At 38.5% G+C, this 17181-nt stretch overlaps 1 protein-coding gene across 4 annotated transcripts in view; it reads left to right on the top strand.

Annotated features, from left to right (window-relative positions):
- LOC122795346 (sulfotransferase 6B1-like) overlaps window positions 1-14665 on the top strand; it is a 537147-nt gene extending 522482 nt beyond the window's left edge. For all 4 annotated transcript variants that reach the window (XM_044063677.1, XM_044063679.1, XM_044063680.1 and 1 more), the window contains exon 7: window positions 14481-14665. In XM_044063677.1, coding sequence (XP_043919612.1) covers window positions 14481-14611 — 131 coding nt within the window. In that variant the 3' untranslated portion in view covers window positions 14612-14665. The remainder of the gene's footprint in view (window positions 1-14480) is intronic.
- The last annotated feature ends 2516 nt before the right edge of the window (window positions 14666-17181 follow it).

The raw sequence follows: 17181 nt of genomic DNA, 5'->3' as shown, positions 1-17181 counted from the left end.
TATATATATATATATATATATATATATACACACATATATAAATCTTTTCTGGGTCACTTTATGAACTTACAAATTCTACTGCTGGAGGACAGAACCCACTGTCAGTACATAAAAGCTCGTACCCCAAAGCATAGATCCACTTTACCTTCCTTCATAACTTCTGAAAATAACTAGTAAAGCAAACAAAATCCCATTACTTTTAAAAAAGTCAGTCATACCCACTTTAGTGGCCAGAGAGTGATGTGGCATAATTAGATAAAGACCTGACTATGGCACAGGTGCCCTGAGTTTTTTTGTGATTCGGGCATCTGAGCAGGTAGCAAAAAAGGAAAGCGGAAAGGGGATCTGTATGTGCTTGGGGCAATTAGATGTGGTTAATTTCTATGATGTTGACTGGATAAACAACTAGGAGATGCTAAGGGAAATTGGGTGGGGTGTCCTGCTGATGTCAAACCCTTATGTTCAGTACTTATTCAGACTGCATGTTCTGTCCACAGAATGGTTCTATGTGTGTGCAGGTTTGCAGGAAATTAAAAAAGTAGGAAAAGATATTTCTCTGTTCTTATTGTTCTCACTGGTCCCAGACATGGGTTAGGTATAGCCTAGGGAAAGCTAAGTTTCATCTGGTAGACCCTGTGGATGAGGAGAACTGTGGGCAACTGATGGCCAGTAGTGGGGAGGAAAATTAAGGGCAAAAAATCAGTTAAGTAGCCCTTGAGCATTGTTTGGAAAAAAGATATTTTTAGCAGGAAATTTTAAGCTAAATTAAATGTGTAAAATATGCTAAATTGGTGTACTTGTACTAATCCATGCATGTTCTTTACTGCCATTCCAATTTTCCATTTACTTCTGTCTTTACAGCCATTTCTGTCTGTAAAACTGCTACTGTCATCCCCATACTTGAGGTAGGTGATACTTAGCTTGTGCCACGGTACAGACTTGTTCATCTACTTTCCCTCAGTCAGATCTGATTGAAAAAGACTTCTGTACTCAGGTTAAAAACTACCCCCAAGTTTTGGCCTCCTGTGCTATTAACACATCACCTACTGATCATATACACCTCCATAAGGGCAAGTACTTCTTAACAGCTGGAGTTTCTCTAGTCTTAAGGCCTTGGACTCTGTCATAGTTTCCTTCTTCATGACTTATCTGATCTCAATACTGACTGCAGTTTCCTGAGTCATTGTCTTCAAAACATGTATTTTTAATTTCCTGATTCATTTCCACTAATTTCCAGCTTTATCAGTCAACACTGGCCCTTCAAAGATCAGCTGTTAGACAGCTGTTTTCCTCTGTTTTTATAAATCCTCTATCAATATTTTTAAAAGCCATGGCTTACTTTATGACAATTGTCTTGTTGCTTTTATCTGTGCATTCTTTTGATATTAGAAGCAAACCACTAAGCTTTGATCTATCACTTTCCCTTAATTCTTAGCAAAAAAAAAAAAAAAGACCATTCTCACATGGTCTGCTACCATAACTGAAACTATGTTGTTTGGCATTTTAGTATAACTGTTATCAAAATGATACCTTTTTAAAAATTCTTCACTTTAGTTTGATCCCTTTGTACTCACCCCTATCCTATTAGCAGTCTTTGAATTAATCAATTGTGTGGAGCATACAGAAACTTTCACCTCACTACTGCTAGGGCAGTTATTTAGCCTGCCATTAGGTTCATAAGTGTATACTAGGCTAATAATCATTGGGGCCTTTATAAGCTAAGCCATGCATCCCAAATATTTCCCCCAAGTTTTTTGAGCTTTAGTCGTTATTCTTAGATTCATAGGAAAATGGACACCAGGCTAATGGTCGCTGGGGCCTGTAGAAACATAGTCATGCATCCCAAATTGACTTTGCCCTTCCCTTATTAACAACTGCATCTCCTTTTATTTCTGTCTGTGGCATGCTGCAAAGGCTCCTCAATAAATCAGATTTGCACTGAAATTACATATCATTGAATACACTTTTCAATTTTTGTCCACACTAGATATGAAAATCATTTAAGTAATTCCATCTGCTCTTTTACATACACACATTTATACAATTAGTATTTCAGTCTTGGAGATAAAGTCGGGAATCAGAATTATCCGAGCCTCTTTTCACTCTTTTCTTCTGCTTAATATCCCAAAAAATAACCTTTAAAGTTCTTTTTATATTCAGGTCTATGTTGTTCTTACTGCAGTGATAACTGTGGGAACATTATCCTGATTGGTTGAATGTTCGTTTTTTCATTTTGATGAATTGGCCAATGATTTTTAGGTTCATAGGTTCATAAGTGTTTACCAGGCTAACAACCACAAGAGCCTTTTTAAGCCTAGTCATGTATCCCAAATCTCTGACAAGTTCTGGTTCCCTTGATAAGTGTAAGCAGTGGCCAGGGAGATGAACCATTTACAAGCAGTGGCCAGGGAGATGAAACATTTACAAGCAGTGGCCAGGGAGATGAAACATTTACAAGCAGTGGCCAGGGAGATGAACCATTTACACGTTGCTTGTGTCCATTAGAGACATAGGTGCCAAGCCAGGGATGAATTTCCTGTTCCTCATCCAATTGGCCAAGTTGGGTTTGGTAGGAACTCTGCTTCACTGGAATGGGGAGCCTGTTTCACACTGTTGGTGTAGTCTCTGGGATACATACCTGTCTCTCTAGCAGGTCCACTTTATATCACAGGCAACATTTAAATCTTTAGAGTGGGCAATTATAGTGCTGTTTGTTTTATGGATATGCAGGAGGTCCATCAGAGTGGAGTCTGACAACGCCCAGTATGACAAGCATAGATCTCCCCTCAACAGCCTGTAGGAGAAAGAATTCTGGAGCATTTCTCCCCGGGCCTCTACTGAAAACAGGATCTGTGGAACCTAGTCGGACTTTCCCAGTCAACAAATGTTAAATAAATAAATAAAATAAAAAAATAAATAAATACAGGGATAGGGCCTTGAGGCGGTCTGTGTAGGACATTTTACTTATGCCCTGTATTCTTTTAGTGTGGAACCTCTGTGGACATTCGCATTGTTGGATATGCCCAGTTAGGTACATACCACATGGGGCATTGTACTCAATGATAGGTCTGATGAAGGCCGAATACAGTGGAACTATGACTTCCTTGGACCTAGATGCCATACCCTTGTTTATAAGTTGTACAACATAGAATGATTTCCTCACTACTGTAGACACATGATAGGCAAAGGCTAAATTATTTTCTCTATGTGTGTCCCTAAATCCCTGACTGCTGGGTCAACTCTAAGTAGTGTGTTGTCAATATGATAGCTACCAGGGGTGGATGACTTCCCAAAGGATACTATTATGCATTTCTTGGCATTTAGTTTTAGTTCATGGCTCTGACACTCTGACACCAGTTATTTGCCTGTGTCAGCCCTTCCTGGAGAACATTTGTGTCAGTTTGGGATTCAATGGCAGCCCCTAATTTGCAACCATATCAAATTTAGTCAGCCAGAGACCATTGACACTGGCCTTGACTTCAGAGAAGTAAATGCTAAAAAGGAGTGGTCCAAGGACTGATCCCTGTGGGACTCCACTTGTGACTGGCCTCTTTGTAGAGGTGGACTCCCCAGGCCTAAACTTCCTGGGTCCTGTCTGTGAGCCAGTTGGCTATCCTCTGGGTGACATACGGGTTTCTATCTAACTTTTTGAGTTTGTCAACAATGCCCAAGTGAGTTATTGTGTCAAATTCCTTAGTCAGGTCAAGGGAGGCAGTGTGAACCATTTTGCTTCATGCATTGCTTTGGTGACCTTCTCAAAGAAGTCTACCAAGTTCAGTAAGCATGACCTGCCCTTAATGAAACCAAATTTGGTTGGGTCCAGTGTCTGGAGGTTTACTATATTGTTATTGATAATTTCCATGATAATTCTTTCCATGACTTTGACCGTAAGACTAGTGAGACTTATGTGGCTGTAGTTTCCAGGGTCTGTAGATGGCCTATCTTTATGCAGAGGGTTGACTCTTGCTGTTCTCCATTCATGAGGCACAAAGCCAGTTGGGAGACTACAGTTAAATAGCAATTCCAGAAAGCCTGATAGGTCATGTTTCATGCTATTTAGAAGGCATCCTGGGATATTGTGTGGGACCACTGATGAAGTGGTATTGGCCTTAGAAAGAGCTTTAAGGACCCATTTCCCAGTAATAGCAGGGGGAGTTAGATTTGCTGGTATTTCCTGAGGGAAGGTTGAGGGAGAGAGAAGGGTAAAGTTGGAGCTGAATTTGCTAGCCAGTAGGTTTGCTATTTCTTCTGGCTCAGTATAGGTGGCTTCATTTACAATGAGCTCTGCACGCAATTGTGTATTGCCTTTGAGGTTGCGATTTTGTTATTTTAGTTCAAAATTTCAAACAATGTGCTCCAACAGTGATTATGTAACTTCTTGTTGTCAACCAAGGTGGATCACCCTTTAATCTATCATCCAAATTGACACTGAATTTCTGTAACAGATTTTTGAAGCACAAATAATAGTTTTGATCTGAAGAAATCCAGCAGTGGCATTCTAAAACACTTGATTAGAATTTTATAGGGCTTTCACCAACTGGTCAGGATACTTTAAGTAGTGCAACCTCCTTTGCCTCATGGCATAAAGAGATACCAAAGGGATGGAATACTCCATAGGCCTGCAAATGTTACACCGGCTCTGCATGTGTGTGGAACACCTGTGATGCCAAACTCTTGTAATGAAATATCAGGATACTCCATTAAAATGAATCTCATTGCCTATGCCTGGCATATTCCAATTTCCAGTGATCCTGTTGCCTAACCACCAGTCTTCTATGATGTTGGTCATCCCCATGTGGCACTTGTATGCCACACCTGAGACTGCATACAAGACAGGTTAAAGTCTGATATGCAGGGATGCTCAGGGCAAACACAGCAGAGAGTGTATGCTATGGGACTGCCCAGATAAAGTAAATTCCAAAGAATTAGACAAATTAAATTAGAGTCACTTGGCCACCAAAATAGGAAAAAAATGCAATACAAAACCGTCTGAAGAGATTAGCAGCCCTTGTCCCGCAGTACTGTTCCACCTAAATGTGAGAACTGCCCCTGTAGACATTTAGGCAGGACAAAGCTAATGCCTGCAGGGCCAATTCCCACCTACAGGTGGGCTGTCTATACATTCACTATGCCCATTAACTTAAATGCGTTATACTGTTGCTTACAACTTTTCCATTGACATTCAGAGCCAAGGGAAACAGTCAAAGTTCCCTCACTTTTCAAGCCCAATTCCTTTTTGGAATCTTGTGTAATGCTTTGGGATATTTCATTAGTCTACATGGATAGAGGATAAGTGTTTGTGGGTAGCATGTACTCCAAGCATAAATTGTTATGAAAGCTAGCCCCTAGGGTGAAAGTGCTTAACTATTTATTTGTGATATTTTGCAGACATTTTACTGAAATGAAATGGTTTGGGTGAGTCATCTTAAGTGTTTGTTTTTATACTTGTTTGAACAGCATTACAATTGTTTCTTTTTTTTTAAATTTTTCTTCATATTTGAACCCTTGGAGTCTGCATGTATGGGGAGATTGGTGATTCATTTTAGACCATGCATTTTCAGTTTATTTTTTATTTCTTTCCTTGATAAATATAATAAAGCTAATATAAATCTAAAGTAAAATGTCTACAAAATATTGCTGTACAGAAAAGCACCTCATAAAAGGTTATAAATTAAGCAAATGAGAAAAATGCCTCAGAAGGATCATTAAGCAAGAATGGTATATGATTACAAAACATAATTTTAACAAAGACGTGAAGAAATAGAAATCTGCATCTAATCACATCCAATAAAAGTAATGCAACAGCAAGGACAAGGCTATCGCTTGTAATCAAGTGCATGAGCACATATTTTCATGAACTTTCCTTAAAATGAAAGGAAAGAACATATGGCTATTTCATTGTATTAATGTAAAAATGTGTGAACCAATTTTCTCAATAATAATGTAGTTATTGTCAATGCCAAACATCCTCAAGAATGACTTGATTTCATAATGAAACTACATTTGTGACAGCTTAAGATATTTTTTCACATTCCTGTAGTCATGCCACATTTTAAGTCCCTGGAGCTGCACATGTGACAGGAAGTTCCATCTCTGCCATGATATTTTGTCATTATATGCAGTGATCCTATATTCATGATGAGCATTTTGAGCACTTTGAAGGTGTTCTTAAACAAGCCATAGTAGAACAATCAATTCCAGCTTCACTTGCCATACTGCAACAGAAAATCCTCGAGAGGTTCCCAGGTGAGTGTGGGGATCCCCATAAACCCCCAGGTATATGTCATACTCTTGGAGCCTGTGCCAGTACTCAAGTAATTTACCTTAGTGTTGCAGAAAGAACATCTATATTAATGCTTACCTGCCTAATAGCTATTCAGGATATTCAGAATTTTAGAAACATGGGTAAGGTACTTGTTACAGTGCCACCTACAGGTTCTGTAGTTCTGATGGGAGATTTCAGTGCTCACATGGGGAAATAACAGTGATATTAAGAAGGGTTTGAATGTTTTGTCTTATCTGAACCCAAGTGGTGAATTATTTTTGTATTTCTGTGCTAATCATGAGTTGTATCTTTTACATTAATGTCTGCATACCTATGTTGCTTCAACTGAGACTTACTAAAGAAGTTAAAAAAAAAGGCAGAACAACAGCAACAAAAACCTGTTCTAACAAGGATAGTCATAGGTATACTTGGTACCAGAGTACCTTGGACTGTTGAATAGTAGATCAGCTTTGCAGTTGTGTCATGTAACATGAGTCTGTATATTCTGGACACTTGTATCTAGAGACTTGTTAAGAAGTTGACTGATCACCATTTGATATTGAATTTGGTCAGATTGCTTGAGAAGTTGTGAGAAGACCCAAGAAGTCCAAAACATATAGTAAAAGTGTCTTGGAATGGCTAACTAAATGCTTCTGAGTGAGATTAGCTCAACACACTCCTCTGAAAGAGCTTCGGGGGTCAGAGATGTGGAATGCAATGGATCTAGGACAAGCAGGTCAACCCTAACAATGAGAAAAGCTGTTAAGTTAAAGAAAGAAACCTTTCATGCAATTCTAGCAGGGAGTTTCTCAGTGACTAATAGGTAATGACAAGTCAGGAATATAACAGCTAGAAAAGCCACCAAAGCAAAGACCTGAGTGTGGGATTTGTTTTGTTGAGGCCATTAAGCATAACTATTGGTTCAAAGAATTCCTGGCAAACCATCCCCTGGATGAAGTGGCAGGATATCTCCCAGGCTTTTTTAGCAAGGAGAGAAAAATGCTGATCCCCAACATGAGACAATTTTGGATGGAAGAAGAATCACTGAAAACTTCTCCATCAGGTGAAAATGGTTAGACTTAGATAAAAAGTAGCTAATGAGATTGTATATATTTCTCTAGATGAGGTGTGTTTGACAAGGTTGTAGTATTGGATGAAATGCGTTTAGGAATTCAGAACATTATGAAGACGCTGGATATTATTAGAGTCTTATGGTCAGCACGTAACAATGAATGCAGCTACAGTACTGTCATGATGATGTTCTACATGTTCAAAGAAAGGTGGATAGTAAGTATGTTCATTTACAAAGGGATCAAACATCTCAGCCTCAATGGGAAAGCCTATAATGGAGTTAAAGACTTCTCATCTTTTTGTGGATAATTTAAAACTGTATAGTTCATCACATGAGGAGTTGAAAACACAACTACAAATGGTTGAAAATTTCTCAGATGATATATGAATGTCATTTGGTCTTGATAAATGTGCAAAAGCAACCTTTAAAGCAGGAAAACTGCAACACCAAGAAAATATCAATGTGGAAGAGAAATGTGATATAAAGGAACTTGAGCAAGGGGAGGTGAATACATATTTAGGAATTGATGAATTATCAACAATAGAACATGAACAAATACAAATAAAACTTAGTAAGGAATACTTTATAATACTAAAATTAATACTGAAACAGTCCTGACATCTAGGAGCAAAGTCCAAGCTATTAACCAATTTGTTTACCTGTCCTAACCTATAGTTTTGAAGTGACTGACTGGCCCAAAAGGTGTTGGATCCATTGGACAGGAAAACAAGAAAATACTTCATGCTTATCAAATGATTTATAAAAATCAGTGCATACCAAGATTATATATTTCCTGTTCTGAAGGAGTTGTGGGCTTCCTTAAAGCTGATCACATGTATAGATCTGCAATCATAGGACTGCATACATGTCTGCTGACCTCACAAGATCCAAACATAGTGAAAGTATTAAAGCATGAGGAGAATAAGTCTAAGATGACTACCATGCTTAGTTAACTAGAGGCATATCAGTGTCAAGCAGGAATGGAAATCAAAGCAGAAGTAGATAGAATTCAGGCAGCAACTGAATGTGCCAAAAAACAAAACAAAAAAATATAAGGTGAAGGATCAGATGAGAAGGCAAGAAATGTGGAAAATGCATAAATATAGTTGCAAGTACAGAAAACTCTTGGAAGAACATCATGTTGATCAGAAACAAATGCAGGAATGGTTAAGTAGAGGTACATTTAAACCAGTAAACTGTGGACACATTGGTTTACAAAGTCCACTGAACATGGGAGAGAAACAGATAAATGTGGGTTTTGTAAGACAGAATTGGAAACAGTCACGTCTTGTTGCTGAGTGTGATATACTAATAACAGAAGGACTGTATTTTGAAATGCATAATAATGTGGCAAGACTGTTACATTAGGAATTTTAACTAAATGATGAAAGGTTAATATTGGTGGCTCGGGATAGTGGAGACATGTTGGTTTACAAAGCCATTGAACATGTCAGAGAAACAGGACTGTATACTGAAAGGCATAATAATGTGGCAAGACTGTTTCACTGGGGATTGTGTAAACATTATAATATTGAAGTAGCTGAGAAGTATTGGAAACATGAGTGACAAAGCTTTAAAGAAAATGATACACTTTATATCACATGGTATCACCCTTTACCAACCGCTCATAAAATAGTCCATGAAAAGAAGAGAAGACTGGATACTGTTCTTAGCAGAGAAGAGACAGTTGAGTTGTTTTGGGGACCTTGGGAAGATGCCTCAAGTAGCTCATCTAAGATATGTGCCAAGCTTTTTTTCTCTAGGCCTTTGCTGAAAACTGGGCTTGCATGACCCATTTGGATGTTCCCAGTAACCAAATGCAAATAAATAAATAGGCAATGTAACCTAGCACATAGGAAATCTGGGTTTACAGCCTTAAGGGTAGTACACACTTTCCTGTGGAAAGAACAAAGGAAACACTGGTATGGAAAATACCAAAGTATATATTACCTGTTACTGCTATGTATAACTTAGATATGATAAAGCTCTGATAAAGGCAAAAACACTTTTCTTTTGTTTTAATTTAATAAACTGTGTTTTAAACAAACAATGCCAGCTTGAATCCTTTTTTCTTATTTTGCTAAGAATGCAAAGTGATCTTTGACACAGATCTTACATAAGTTATGACAACAGTCTGTCTTAGTAATTCTTTTGCTGATATTGTTACAGCACAACTAGTTTTCCCTCTATCTTTTATTTATTTATTTTTCTTTTTAAATAAGTAAATATGCACAGACATTTGGAAATAAGCCCCATGATATATGTAGGACACATTGAAAGGATTACATCTGTTAGGCTACTTGAGAACACCTACAGATTCTACTGGATGACCTCCAGACTGCTTCTAGAAACAAAGAAATCTGATGCTCCTTACTCAGCTTCCTGCCACAATTACCCACATGACGACAAGCGGTATGAGGGAAGACTGGATGGATGAACACATGGAAGAATGGAAAACTGGTTTAATGTGCAATATTTCCTTGGATCAGAGGAGCTACTTTTTTATACATGGCTCTGGGATTTCCATCCATGTGCTTGGGGTTTTGTGCTTAAATAATAAGCAGGCAAAAGGGAAAATTAATTTCTTCCTGAATGGCATGCCTTATCATTTTTCTTACACATGTGACAATGCTTGAGTGTGATGTACATGGATATGATTTTCATTTTAATCTCAGTATTGTGTTTTGCTGGAATTGTCCACTGAGCCATCACTTTACAGGCAGATGGCAACAGTTCACATGTATCTGTGAAAACTGTATCAACCTTTTCTAATAGGTTGTGCATCAATTGCAGTTAATCACCGGCTGACATTTTTATCCAGGGCACAGTGTATTACCTGGTCCATATTTTGCACCATTCAGTAATCACAAGACAAAAAGCAGTGCTAGCTATGATTTAGTATGTTTGTGGAAATTCATTGTAATTTCTCTCATAAACTATTACTTCATTCTGATTCATTTGATATTGTAAAGTTTGTAAGAAATACCATGATATAATGGTTTACTGTGCTAACATTAACAGTATCCAGTTGTGATTTACTGTTTGAAATCTCAATTAAGTTATTCAAGATATTATACTTAAATTTATTATCGACCAGAGAAAAACACCATCATCATCATCATCAACCACCATTTCCCATTTTCTGTGTGGGGTTGGGGTGTAGTATCAACTGTCACTATCTGCCTCAGTGCAATGCCACTCTCCTACCTTTTTTGACAGTCATGTCTGACTGTTGCAGGTCTTCTTTCGTACAATCAATCCATCTCTTTGTTGAATACCCACCTTTCTTCTTGCCTTCTTCCTATCTGTCCCAAATCTTCTTCTACAAATTGTCTTCTGCTTTCTTGCACATGTGCCCAAAACACTGTAATCTGTTCTCTTTGACCTTCTCTGCAAATGGAGCTGCCTCTGCTTCTGCTCCTGCTCTGATGTCCTCATTTCTTTATCTGTCCCACAGGATACATCCTACCATCCATCTCTGGTACTTCGATTCAATCACCTCTAACTTTCTAAACTGCTCTGCCTCTACTACCCAGGTTTCTGCACCATGCAGTAGTACTAGTCATTCCCATTTTCTATACCTTACATTTCAATTTCTTCAGTATTCTTCTGTCTCACACTACCCCTGACATTCTGTGCCAGTTGGCTGTAGTCCCTCTGGCTCTAGCTTGACTTCATCATTTATACTTCTCTTCTCCCCAGTCACCCCCCTCACAGATACTTGAAGCTATTATCCTATCCAATATTTTCCCTTCTGTCTCCTTTTTCATTTTTTTTTATTTCGCCCATTTACTGTCATGACAACATTTCTTATTTGTACTCAGTTTCATCCCATGTACCTTCAATTTTGCATTCCATTCCCTAACCATTTGCTGATGTTCTTGTTCAGAGTATCTGCTCATAATGCCAGATTGTGTGACAAAAATAGCTTTCTTGATGTGTCCCCTCTGACCTGTTTCTAATGTACTCTATCACTAGTGTTAGCAGAAGTGGGCTGAGAATGGACCCTGATGCATACCTGCTCTGACTGGGAACCCTTTGAGTCCAAACATTATTTGTACTTGTGCCATCAAATTCTTGTACATAGCCTCGACTTCTTCTCCTTTTGGCTTTTCCCAGTTAGGGGTCACCACAGCAGAACAATGGTCCGCAGAACAATTGGCAGTGGAGTTTTACAGTGTCGACTTGCCAGTCTAGCACCCTACCTTCCACAGGAGGCACACACATGCACATACTCACACCTAGGGCCACTTTAGAGTGTCCAATCCACCTAGAGCAAGTCTTTGAGATGTGGGAGGAAACTGGAGCACACGGAGGAAACTCACATGACCGCAGGGAGAACATGCAGACTCCACACAGAAGGCAACCCAGCTGAGAATCAAACCGGAGAACCTCTTGCTGTGAGGCAGCAATGCTAACTGCTGCACCACTGCAGATGCCTGTACGTAACCTCCACTATTTCTGTCAATGTTTCTTGGATTTCAGACCATCACAGGACTGCCCAAATCACCTTTATTTAGAACTGTCATATGCTTTGTCCAAGACTAGGAATGCCCAGTTGGACTCTTTCCTCATCTCTAGCTTCTTCTCAACTATTTGTCTCAGTGCAAACATCAAGTTGGTTATGCTGCATCCTGATCTGAGCCTAAACTGCTCATCTTCCATCTTTTCTACTACTCTGTGAATTCATTTATCAGTCACCCTGTCCAAGATTTTCATGCAGTGTGACAAGAGTTTGATATCATTATAATGTCTACATTTGTGACTTTCCCTTTTATTCTTGTACATTGGCACAAGAATGCTTCTTCTCCAGTCGTCTGGGATATGCTTTTCTCTCCATACCACTATGAGTATCCTCTGGAGCCATTTTTTCCCTAATTCACTCAACATATTGGTCATATCTGCTGTGACCTCATCTATGCCTGCTTCAATAAACCCTGACTTTTTTTTCTCCTTAGTGTTGTTTCTCTTCTTCCAATGGTCTTTTTCTGAGGAATAAAATCAGCTGTGGGGTATACCAGGGTATTCAACTCTCCTCTAGACTCTATCTTCTGAATCTGAATCCCACTGTAAGTGAAATTTACTTCAGAAGAAATGAAACTGGTAATGATTAGGGATTTTGGCATAAATATTTAGTTTAAATTAATGATTTAATGCTTACTGTTACCTTCTCAGCATCGTCTTAAAGGACAATTTTGAATTAGCACAGAATACTGAATACTTACAGGATGCAAGATCAGTCCAAATAAATCAAAAGTCTTATTTTTTATTGTGATGGGGATTTCCAGAATAAAACACAAACTGTAAGAACATTAACGTTTCTAGGATGGCAGTAGCTGACTACATTATCAAGTTCATTTCAACATTAAGTATCTAAGGTTTTCAGGTGATTGGTTCATACATTCTTAGGTTAGTACTAGGCTAACTGCCCTTGTAGGCCATTTTGAACCTAGCCTATTACCCCATTTGATGTTTAAAATGAACCTAATCCATTGGAGTTTAGATTTACCTAACCCTTTCTAAGATCAACATTTATATATTACTCTAGTGATAATTACTAGATCAAAACAGATATTTAGAGTGGACCTTTGCATTTGGATAAAGCATTTAGGAGCTGCCTCCATCCATTAGTAGTATAGGGGGAAGTCTTGGGGTGAATTTCCTATTTCCCACCCATTGATCCAAGTTACACTTAAATGTGGTCAGGGATGAACTTTGTTTTACATAAATGGAGAGTCTGTTTCAGAGCAGTGGTATCCTCTGTGGGATATACCTATTTCTCCAAACCATGCTGTTAATGTTACAGAAGAGGCCTAGGTCCCTGGACCAAGTTTTTTTTTTTATTCTGTCTGACTTGTGGATGTAAAGAAAGTCCACCAGCAATGGGTCAGAGGATGCCATGTATGCTAGCCACCTCTTAGCAGTTTGCAAGACTTATGGACGAAGGCCATCAATAACAAAAGTATTATCCTAACTAACACCCCCCTCCCACAAATCTTTAATTACCTGCCTACTAATAGGACACCCCTTATGATACTTGGGATTCAAATAGTTTGGTTGAGTGACTAGGCTTGTAAGGGCCCTAGTGGTTGTTAGCCTAGAAGCAAACTATGAACCTATGAAGAGACTGAATATAGTGATAGGGCACTGAGACAGTGCATGAGACCTTGTATCCTTTTTGTAAGGTAGCTCTGCAGGTGTTCCAGAGACACTGTTGGTACATTACTATTGCAGAACTGTTTTATTCTGTAACTGGCTTTTCCGTACCAATTTGGGATCACTAGATGTTTAACAAAAGACGTGGTTAAGGGTGTTTCATCTTGCAGCATTAGCTAATAAAATAATTATTCTATCTAAATGGGATCAGCCCATTGACAAAACATTGGCATTTTCATTAACCAACCGATCGACATCCCTCTCTGAGGCCATATCCTTTGAGAATTTAGTATAAAAGGCAGAAAGAGGGATGGGAGAAGAAGGATTCATCAAAGTGTTCACTGAATGTACTATAACTAGGCAATGTGCAGATCATGTTAAGAATGAATAAAAGTAAGATGAAAAATGATATTTTACTATTAGTGGTAAAATTAAATACACTGATAAAGATTAACCTTACCTATTGCTGTAACTCTGCTGAAGATTTCTACAGATATTTGTGTTCTGAAATAATTCTCCACAAATTGCTGGCTACCTGGTCTTTTGTTTAGGAGAATGTGCCGTGCCAGTTTAGTAAAACACAGGGACAGAAAACAAGGAAACAGAGCTGTCTTCATAGTTAACTAAACTCATGTAAAATCAATACAAGAAGTTAAAAAAAAGAACTGTTATACTATACTTTGTCTAAGAACTGAATTTAGTATTGCTGGAAAACCGTTGTTCATAGCAGTCTTAAAACAATATTGCTTTTTACTTGCCTGCATCCTGTTACCTTTCTCTTATTATCAGAGTTATGTGGCATATCTGTGTGTTTTATACATGTAGCAAATCTGGAAAAAAGGCAAGTCAGCAACAGTTATAAAACTTAGTACAGCTGATGATCTGGTACAGATTGCCATGGTATGATTGTAATCAGTTTTGTCCTACAACATAGAAATCACTGACATGTTAAATAAGCATTGGTAAATTTCATTTTATGTATTGCAGGAGAAATTGGTGACTGGAAGAACCATTTTACTGATCTTCAAAACAAAGAGATGGACAAAAAATTTGAAGAATGTCTTGCAGGAACAAAGCTGGGTGCAAAGCTGAAATACAATTTATACTGCAAGGCCTGAATATAATAATATTTAATGATAGTTGCTTACAATTAAAGTTATAACTGATAATCAGTCATTATGTTTTAACAATTTATTATAGTTGTAACTTATTCAGTAGTTAGAACAGCGCTACATTTGACAGTTTATAGTCCATTCTCACCATTTCCAGACATGAATAATATAATAATAAGATGAGATTATGCTGTATACAGCATTATAAATTTCAAAGTAATTCAAAAGTTTCTGAGTTCTACATGCATCTACCATTTAATTAAAAAAATGTTGACTTGTATTGAAGTTGTCCCCCCACCACCGTGTTACACATACCTGTTATCAAATGTTAGTGCTGTCTTCTTTGTTTTGTCCAGTTCAAGGTATGAGGAACCATATCTCAGTCAGATAAGTAGTGGAAACAGTGCAGGAACACATCATGGATAGTAAATCAGCCCATCTCTCTCTCTCTCTCTCTCTCTCTCTCTCTCTCACACACACACACACACACACACACACACACACACACACACACACACACACACACACACACACACACACACACACACACAAAGTACAATTCTTTTTACATCACCAGTTCACCTACCCACATCTTTGTTATGTGGGAGGAAGCCAGAGATTGAGGTGGAAACTCAGTCTGACAAAGGAAGTATATGCAAACTCTGCACAGCAGGTACCCAAAGCAGGAATCAAAGAGCACCACCATGCTGCAAGGCTAAGTAGTAGTCTTTTTTTTTCAAACTATGTTACCTTGTAATCTTAAGTGAGTCTTCTGATGTCATTCGGAATCTCTTTTATGTTTATTTTTTATGTAATATTCACCTTTCTCTGTTTACATGTTCACCTTTCTGTGTATATTACACAGTAAAAGTATATCACTGTTAACTACATTAACAGGTATGGAATTAATAACTGGATAGCAAGGAACCAAAGCATAAACCTGGCATGTTGTATTTTAGGAAGCATTGTTCTTAATATTAGTAGTGCTACTTCACTAAACAGCTACTTGATTTATCAGTTCAGAGGCAAAAAGTATCAGCTGATTATGTGGCGTCTTTATCAAAACACGTATGCTTTTACACATATATGGAGGAAGAGGAATGTGGCTGTTTTATGATTAATAAGCAGAAAAGTAAAATTTAGTCTTATAAACACAGTATTAAGAGGATCTGAGATGCAGATAAACTCAAATATTTTTCTTTCTTTGTATACTACATAATACTAATCACAGACATCTGTTTCCAGGGGCAAACCAGAAACATCAACTTGCTGTGAACAGCACAGAGCACAAATGTTGACTGAATGAAACTCCGGACTACAAGAATAAAGTTCATTAGCAGAGCACAGCTTTAATCAACTACACTAATCTATCACAGCTTTAATCATGTACACTAATCTATCAGATACTTATCATTGTGCCTTACACATTGGTTAAGGATACTTTTGCTACTCTTCACCATGAAAGTCATTGGGCCGGATTCACGAAGGCTTGCACGTTGTCTAAGAGTAGAGTAAGATTCCAGCAAGCCAACATGTCTGCCGAGCGATCCAGGAACAGCTGGCAGGGGCGTGCAACTGAGCTCTCTAAACTAGTCCTACACGGACAGGGCTGGGATATGCAAATTACCTCAATTGCAGGCGAAAGCCATGCAAATGAGGTAAATTTGCGATCCAGGAAACCCAAACCTGTCTGAGTAGGAGTAGTGTCATCTGCAGAAATGTACTCAGTTGATAACTGAGTACGGTTATGCAAATAGCAAAAATGAGCTGTGTCAGCTGTATAAAAAGCATGCATTCACAGGAGGAAGCATGCCAATGGCCAAAAATATGGCCATTGGCAATGGGAAGTGATGCAAATTAAAAATAAAATAACTTTTTATTTTTAATCCCGATTTCCAGGGTTTAACCATAGCGCAGTGCCACGCTGCGCCCTAAAAAGCAGAAAATTAATAATTAAGATCCACAAATGAGGATTTCATAGCAAAAATGAATTTACAATGCAAGGGAATGGCAGGCTGAAGACAACATGGCCACCGAGTAGAGGTTGCTAAGGGGGGAAACTCAGTCTAAGAGATATAACTAAGCATTAGTAGGCAATCCTATGCAAATGAGAGTTATGATAGTGAATCGCAAGTTCACATAGCAAATGAGCTCAGTCAGTGGAGTGTAGGAGTAGGATAAGGGGAGTAACAGAGCAGAAGATAGGTGACATCACGAGGGGGGTATGTATGAAAGGAGTGCAGCTCATTGGAGCAGAGTGACATGTGTCAACTTACATTTACAAAATAGTGAAAAAGGTGTGTCAACAGGTAGGCCAGGTAAAGTCAAGAAATTGAAGGGGTATGCTGTGGATAACACCAAAGTTTCTTGTTGAGTGTGCATGCATGCGTGTGTGCGCCAGTAAACCCGAGTAAGACAGTGTGTGCGTGTAAGCATGTGTGCGTGCGTGTAGGCTTGAGTAAGCATATGTAAGGCTGTGTAAACAGTTGTAAGCGCGTTTGTGCCGGTGTGCGCACGTTTTAACAGGAATAAGCAAGTTGTAGTCCGTGTAAGCATGTGTGCGCGCGTGTGAGCTG

Source organism: Protopterus annectens, chromosome 1.part0 (genome assembly GCF_019279795.1).
Source record: "Protopterus annectens isolate FY-2018-M chromosome 1.part0, PAN1.0, whole genome shotgun sequence".
Lineage (NCBI taxonomy): Eukaryota > Metazoa > Chordata > Ceratodontiformes > Protopteridae > Protopterus > Protopterus annectens.
This window is presented reverse-complemented; position numbering and strand designations above follow the sequence as displayed.